The 8245-nt window shown below is 42.7% G+C and overlaps 1 protein-coding gene across 2 annotated transcripts; it reads right to left on the bottom strand.

The window, feature by feature from the left end:
- Positions 1-3003: 3003 nt before the first annotated feature.
- LOC147992774 (subtilisin-like protease SBT3.6) lies at positions 3004-6882 on the bottom strand. Of its 2 annotated transcripts, XM_087531665.1 has the most exons (10): positions 6670-6882; positions 6485-6576; positions 6258-6355; positions 5841-6008; positions 5128-5747; positions 4964-5040; positions 4482-4724; positions 4224-4341; positions 3961-4132; positions 3004-3825 (listed from the first exon to the last, which is right to left on the bottom strand). In XM_087531665.1, exons 1-10 carry the CDS (start codon positions 6793-6795, stop codon positions 3284-3286), a joined length of 2256 nt encoding a protein of 751 aa, XP_087387791.1. In that variant the 5' UTR covers positions 6796-6882; the 3' UTR covers positions 3004-3283. The 2 variants fall into 2 exon arrangements, with proteins under 2 accessions (XP_087387791.1, XP_087387794.1); XM_087531668.1 differs by lacking the exon at positions 6258-6355.
- Between the last annotated feature and the right edge of the window lie 1363 nt (positions 6883-8245).

Below are 8245 nucleotides of genomic sequence, written 5' to 3' on the forward strand. Positions count from 1 at the left end.
CTTTGATGGCGTCCCGTATTTGCTGGGGTGCTAAAGGCCTAGCTAGCGGCAGGCAATAAGATTTGTTCCCTATGTGGGCGCAATCAATCCCTTCCATAACAAATTAACATCTTTACACTCCATTCGTGCCTTAAATATATTGGCCTCTCTTGGTGAGCAAGTAGAATAGTGGGCTATAATTAAGCCCGCTTAATTGACACTTTTGCCTATGTGAAGAAGAGCGATAAGGAAAAAGTGAAGGAGTGGACTCTCATGCAAGAGTCAACCTCTATGCATGCTTCTAGGTAAAAATATTACTAAATTTTGATGGCATGGCATGTCTATATAGCCAACTCTATTGTATGAGTAATTAATATTGCTAAATCTTGATGACATGACATGTCTATATAGCCAGCAGCTGGCTATATTATTAGCCATGCTTTAAAAGATAGTGACAATGCATGCATGCAGGAAACCTTGTCGTAAACATTTTTCCTTCAGGCCCACAATGGGAGGCCCAACACAAATACATCCAATGATATATGTGCTTCATATTGAAAGAAAGAAATTCACCACCGGTGGCACTATCGCTCTCTATCTTATGCCAGCTAGGGTGACGGTTATGTCATATACTACCTCCGTCCGGGTTTATTAGCCTCCTCTCATTCTGGGCTAAAATTTGACCATCAAATTTAACTAATAAAATTTAAATTATATGTTACAAAAATTATACCACCGAAAAGCTCTTCCAAATACAAATCCAATGGCTTATTTTTTTGTAAAATATATTCTATATTTTATTAGTCATATGCATGTTCAAAGTTTGGCTCAAAATGCTAGAGAGCTAAATAAATCGAGACGGGGGTAGTACTCATGGAGGACACGGGACTACTAGTGAACCTGCTTTTATCCGACCTCTCGGTGGTGCTGATTGAAAGCACTCTAGTGGCCGGCCGCCTGGGCAAAGATTCCAGCCATCTGATGTTGCCGGGCCCATTAACCAACCAAAGTATTCCCTCGGCACAAGTGCACAATGGTTCACGCACAACAGTATCAACACCTAGCCCTAAAAAAACAGTATCAACACCGTGACAATTATGTAACTATATATGGTGTGATGGTAGATGCTGATGATGCGCAATGTTATTTAGAACACACACAGTAGGCAGTAGAACAAGATAGATGATGCAACAATGGCATGCATGTCACCGGGAAAACATTGTGTTAAAAAAATTGTAAATGTATGTTTCCATTTTTTTCCATTGAATAGAAAAAAACAAAGGAAAGAAACTACTGTGATTGCCTCCGTAGACTAAATTCTTTAAACCCGTGATATTATTACACAATCAAATGTATGTTGCTCTGATCTGCTCTACATATACGTGGCATGTCCTGTTTGCGTGGTGATTTCCACGTTAGGCATATGAAGGTGTACGGTTGTTGAGGTGTAATGACATGGCTCGCAGCAGTGACTTCTTCATTGAAAGTGGGGGCGACAATACAAGGTGACTTAAGATTGGTGGTGCTTTTGAGCACATGGTCTTGAGCTCCGGAGTAAAAACTCTAGGTTTCACCTACATTGGTTGTACATGGCAATGGTTGTTTCTACATCATACCCTTGTTGGAGGCATTGTCTAGAGTTTACTCAGACTTATTCTTTGAGGTGAAAACCCAAGATCTAACTGACGTGGGTGGATCTGGTGATGGCGGCACTCGCGTGTTGTTTCCTTCCTGCAGTCATCATTGTTAAAGCACTTTTCTCACAGTATGGGTACTATGATCGGTGGTGGTTGATGTTGATTGTTGCACTTGCATACTGAGTTCACTTCAACCGGACTTTCAGAGGTCACTTTCCTTTTTCTTCTTTGTGTGCGTGCATTGGTGTTGTCTGTGTGCATCCTAATTTTGCAGAGGCTAGGTGTCTTCATGATGATTGTATTTTCATGATGCAACATTATGAATCAATAAAATCCACCCTTTATAGAATTTTTTTTTTTGAAAATTTATGTTTGCATGGGAAACCACAAACATAGGCAAGATCCAATTCTTTTCGGAAAAGGTCACACCTTGTGGTCTTTTTGCGCCGAACACTTACTTCATACTGACGTCAACAAATCAACATATTCAATGTTGCTTATTCTCTTAATATCTTCTTCGAATTGTTTGTTCCCATTTTGTATCAGTGATGAAGGATCAATATTAGTGTCACATGCTACTATGTATAGTTGTATACTAATGAAGTGAAGTGTTGTATGATGTGGCTATATCAGTGAATATTTACAAGAAACAAAATCATGTAAAGTACACCATCATATTAATCATGCAACCAAGTTGTCTATCACAATCATTATCAGCTGCTTCCACCACCCAGAGGGAGTAACTGTGCCGAAACAGCGAGAGCATGTTCGGCGCACTAGACACACATATGTGGTGTACTAATATACTATACAAGATGATTGCTTAGTGTCCTTAGTGATAATGAAAAACCTTAAACTTTTGAAAACATTGTCACAACATATATCTATCATGTGTCTCAATTTTTTTTATCCAAGTCCAACTAAAATTCAGGGAATAATAATAACAAATTCAACTACAGACAACTATATGATAGTATTCACTCTGTTTGAATTTCCTATTGTTACCTGATTTGCCTTATTTGTTTGTCAACCTACAAATTTAATTGGGACATGAAATTCTATGGCATAATATTTGTGCATTGTGTTATCTCATGATTTTAAAATTTCTATGAAGATGTTTTTAGTTTTGTGTAATAGTACACCTATAATAATGATCGTAGACCTTAAGTTTTTTGGCTATGTTCACAAGATCGTATCTATTTTCACGCATTATTATATGATCATACACCTTAGAAAGTAGAAAATATTTAGTGGACTACCACAACATATCGCATTTTTTTTCTTGAATCTTGATCACATTTCTTAGTGTTTCGATTAGCATCCAACCATGCCGACTCATCCACAACTTACAAAAAAAATTGCACTGTCATTTCACTACAGACAAACATCTTGCAGTAGTGCCATTTTTTGACTTAGTAGTCTGAAATTCAATATGACCAAAATATTCAAAGCTCTAATGGAACTCAAAATTAGCAAAAGCATATTTATAGTTATCGTTCTAATAACTGGAGCTCAATTCCTCTTCGGTAATATAATTGCAAACACCTCATGCCGTTAGGGGGGGGGGGGGTACATATCAGGTGGCATGTTTTCCTCATCACTGCCATGCATGTCTGCTTTTTATTGTTAAGTGTGGAAATGATATTTTTATTTTATTATGCAACAACTCAGTAGAATTCTTCAATTGTAAGTCGTGTCACAATTGGAATCCTCACTGTCTTTTGGTCGTTATGCCAGGTAAGGCTACCAAATGTGTAGTACCCGTGCAACTTCCACATAGGTGATAGCTTCACCTGATACGTCTGAACTTTGTTGGTAGCGTCGAACACAAGAACGGGCGGGACGACCTCCATCTTGACTCCTGTTGGGCTCTGGACTGCGGCATGGTACACAGAATTGACCTCGCCGACATTGGTCACAGTCCTGGAAACGGTGATGGGATGCCTGAGATCGGGAACCGATATGGATGGCAGGTTCAAGTAATACGCTGGTTGCATGGTGGTGGTGTTGCAATCCACGGGTGTCCTCTTGTTGCTGATGGTGCATTTGAAGAATTTGCTGTAATCACTTGGATCGATGTCATATATGAGGCCGGGATGAGCCGCCCCGCAAGGATTGATGGTCCCGCCTCCGTAGTCGAATGGGTCGGCGATCTTCCGCGAATATCCTTCCGCCATTATCGGCATGCCACGTTCATTGGTTACATGGGCTTAATTTATTTTGGACATGCAAAACCAACAAATTAAGCAGAGGTAAACAACACAAGTGCATGAACTATGAATTTGATGCCATTCTACTTGTATGGAGTTAAAGATATGCTAGATGATGTCTTGTTATTACGAACCAGTGGTAACCATGGCAGATTTTATTGCCGCAGGAGACCAGTATGGGTGCAAAACTTTGAGTAGCGCTGCGATGCCCGCTACATGAGGGGCTGCCATGGACGTCCCTGACTTAAATACGTAGCCATCTTGTTTTGCTGCCAGGATGTTGGCTCCAGGTGCAGCTATGTCAGGCTGTTACAGAACCAAAGGCCGTCGCAGCAGCGTGAGGTGGGATGACATACTACTGTATACAACAAGGTCATGCAGCTGGCACGGTACACACCTTGAGAATGGCGGGGTAAGTAACAGATGGGCCTCTGGAGGAGAAGATCGCCACTTTTGGGGCCAGTATCTCCTTGCCCGTAACGGTGCCCGCCGGTTCAATCTTTGCCTGGGCAGAGCTGTTTACAAAACAAAATCAATGGCATCGAACATAAGTTTATGGCTGTGTGAATAGGTCCATGCATGCAGAGCTGATTGGATGGCATCTCCACTTTGACTTTTTTTTAAATGAAGTTTTATTGTGCGTGTATGGTTGTACCTTGTGTCCTCATAGTATTGGCACATCCTCTCCGCGTCTTCGATGTTGACAACTACACAGGCGATGCCTTCGCAATCTGTCACGGGTCTCATGTCGTCCGTCGTGGATGACACGATGATGAGTCCGGTTCCTCCTCCATCCATGAGGTATTGCGCCGCCGGGAATAAAGCTCCCCTTTGATCGTTGCAGAGGAGGATCAACCCTTTCAGGTCTTGGGCGCCGTCAAAAACCTCTGCGGTACAACTAAATTTACAAAAGCAAATTGAAGCATGTATTTGGATTGCTGGGCTGTTGTGTGCATCGTGGTAGGGGTGACTTTAGGGTACCTTTTAACCCTCTTTAGTTCAAGCAAATGACTAGTTTTTCATTTCTTTGAACTAAAAATAGTTAAGGGTACCCTAAGGAAATCACTAATTTGCACCCCCTACGTTGCAATATTCATGGTGGATATTGCTGAGGTCGTTAGAGTTTTTTTTTCTTACGATCGTAAACATGCAAAATTTCCGAAACTGCTCCTGGATGATGAGTCCTTCTTCCCTTGGTAATAGAGAGATTGTCCCTGCAGAATAACCAGCGTAGCACACACATTATATACTCGCTTATAATTTTGATGGAGAGTGGTTGCGTTACCGTTACATCCACATACCACTATTTGTTGCTTGTTTCCCAACGTGATCACTGTATCGAACGAGCGATCGATGTTGGTTGCCGCGACGGTGATGGCCCACGGCGAGGTGTCCCTGATGGTCTGCATATGCGGCCCAGCGTTGCCAGCGGTGTGCACCATGACGATCCCCTTCAGGACCGCATGTAGTGTACCGTATAAGTTCTCGCTCATTTCCAGGGACAATGACAGAACGTCCACCCCGTCATGGATGGCGTCGTCGATGGCGGCTAGCACGGCCGGCGTGGGGCAGTGGCCCTCCTTGCTCCAGCAGGACTTGTACACTGCGATGCGAGCGTGTGGCGCGCCTCCCCGTGCGACCCCCGCGGCAATGCCATGGAAGCTGGCAGCTTCCTGCCCCACAGCCGAGCCAGCCGCGGTGGAGGCCGTGTGTGTGCCGTGGCCGGCATGGTCCCGTGGCGAGAGTGGTGCCCCTTCGAAGTATTCTTTGGGGACCCCGGCGGTGTAGAACCGTGCGCCAATGATCTTTCGGCTGCAGTTGTTGCTGCCCCAGTCTGGCCCAACCTGGCATTTTCCTTTCCACCTTGATGGCACGGGCCCGTACCCTTGGTCGCTGAAGCTTCTCGACTCCGGCCAGATCCCTGATTCGATTGATCAGTTATTAGTTGGTTGCGGGCTGCCGGATTCGTTCAAGAAAGCTGAAGCGACTCCACTTTAACATAATGTATACTGACCCGTGTCAACCACACCGATGATTATATCCTCTCCGTAGTTGCTTGCCTGGAGTAGCTCACTGGCCGGCGTATGGGAGGACGGGTAGTTGAGTCCAAGAAAGTCCCAGCTCCGTGTGGTGGTGGTCCTGTATGTTTTGCTCGGTTCAACACTGATGACTCCCGGAAACTCTGCACAACATCACACAGTTCATACCAAAAAATGAGTTAATTTTTAAAGCTGTAAATTGTTCTTTCAAATATTTACGTTGGAAGCTTGGGGAAATAGTATATATATTTGTCTCAAAAGCATTCTTCGAGTGCTTTTTGTTTGTTTTATCTTGTGTTTCAATATAAAAAGGGGACCTATTTAGGAACTAGAGGTGGTAGTTGATTAGTACTATCTTGCAAGCAAAACTGAGATGATGACAATCGATGGACCTGCAAGCCTTGTTGCTTGGTCCGCGGTGAGCATGGCGGCAAAGCCCGAGAAACCATGCTTGTAGTTGTAGACCATGGAGGCCGAAGCATCCTCCTTGCTACAAATGTTCAAAGTAGTAGAACAAATTGAAGGCCATTTAATTTCGTTCTGCAAACCTTGCTAGTAAGTTACTTTAATTAGCTAGGGACGAGCTGAAGAACAACCTTGCTAGTAATTAGTTACGCACCTTTGGAGAAGAGTGGTGAGCATGTCATGGTGCGAGGCGACGACCTCGTCCGGGTGCCCGTGCTTAACGTCGCCTAGGTAAGCTACATAAACCTGAAGAAGCAGATATGCATGGTTAATTAGGTAAGCTAGCTAGCTCGGAGCACGTAAACAAGAGTTGTGCGTGCATAAAATTTAATTACGTGCCTTGCGAGACTCTCCTCCGTGTGCTCTGGATAACACCATGGAAAAGCAAAGCAACGGTAGGAGCACCCAAGCAGCCACCCGTGCGTGCTGCGAGGAGGAGGAAGAAGAGCACATCTGCAATTCCATATCGTTTCACCTAGCTAGTGCTAGTGGAGTGGAGGCGTACTACGTACTTGCTTAATTAGTGTGGCCTGTATGCAGGGCACTGGCTAGCTGGTATTTATAGATGGATGCCGCAGGCGCGGTGGATGGAGGCCCCGACCACGCTCATCGTTGTGCCACATATATTCTCGTGCTCAATATTCAGCCTGTCTAAAAAAATTATTCAGCCTGTCCTGTCACTAATGGTGTTCGGAAGGCCTCATCCTCAGAAGCCAAGCTAGCTAGAGAAGAAATCATTGGGTTCAGTTCTGTTTGTTGGTTATGGCGTCCAACCTGTCCCTTAATTGGCATTGAAAATCGGTAAGCAGAGATGGGCCACGCAGATGTGCATGTATCAGCCCTCCATGGTTGCTTTGAGATCCAGGCTACTCTTTTTTGAACTAGTCAAAATCTTTCTGTTTCAAACTGTTACATTAGGTTTTTCTCTCATTCCAAAGTGTATCATAATGTTTCATTGCGCTTCTCCTGTATCAGCAAATTCTTGGTCAGAAACAGGTACTGATCCCTCCGTTTTGCATATAAGATTTGGTCAAACTCAAACTAAACAAAGTTTGACCAAATTTATATAAAGAAATGTCAACATCTACAATACTAAAGTTATATGGTACGAAAGTTAATTTCATGACGCATCTAATATTATTGGTTTCAGATTGTGAATATTTGTATTTTTCTATAAAGTTAGTCAAACTTTATCAAATTTGAATTTGACCAAACTTTATATGCAAACTAAAAAGAAACGGAGGGAGTACATTTTTTCGTTGGTATACAGACATACACTTTGAAACAGGGGAAAAGTTGAACAAAACATTATGGAACAAGATAAATTTTTACAACAACTAAAATAAATAACACGGAGGTCAAAGCAATCACCGACGGTGGATCTATATCCTGTGCACGGTTGGAAAAATCACTCTCATGCGGTACTGCCTATGGTTCTACTCATCTAAGAAAGAGAATGGGTGAGGTGTACATAGCTGAGTATGCATCATATTATCACATACAAACAATTTAAATTCAACATTATTATTTTAGAAAATATTCATGATTGCTTTATGCTGTCAGGAAACTTAACTGTCAAAGTTACACACAGTAAAAAAAAAGTGGTATCCGGGTAGGGATGTGACTTTTCCTCACTCTTTCACCTTAGGACATGATCAATGATTCAGTTTGGACAGTTGTCCCATAGTTCTACATCGGATGGATGCTGCCGTCAAGGAGATTAGTTAAAACAAAGCTATGGCTTGCAAAGGCTTGGTATAACCTGCAGAGCAGCGGATGCAATGTTTCTTAACTCGGAATCAAATGAGCTTGGATGAACAGTTCAATCAGGAAAAAAATGTAAACAATTTAGGAATTAATTTTTCTGTGCTAAACCTTGACAAATGTTTTGATTGCTTATAAAGTTTCATATGAA

The sequence above is a fragment of the Triticum urartu genome, chromosome 1A, assembly GCF_056163025.1.
Source record: "Triticum urartu cultivar PI428250 chromosome 1A, HENAU_Tu73, whole genome shotgun sequence".
NCBI lineage: Eukaryota > Viridiplantae > Streptophyta > Magnoliopsida > Poales > Poaceae > Triticum > Triticum urartu.

Bases quoted from the DNA above. Each gene is read 5' to 3' on its own strand.
- LOC147992774 (XM_087531665.1), bottom strand. From the start codon at position 6,795: ATGGAATTGCAGATGTGCTCTTCTTCCTCCTCCTCGCAGCACGCACGG. The intron at 4,725-4,963 runs GTAAGAAAAAAA...TTGTAAATTTAG, and splicing joins AATTTTGCATGTTTACGATC to TTGTACCGCAGAGGTTTTTG. The intron at 4,342-4,481 runs GTACAACCATAC...TTTTGTAAACAG, and splicing joins CAATACTATGAGGACACAAG to CTCTGCCCAGGCAAAGATTG.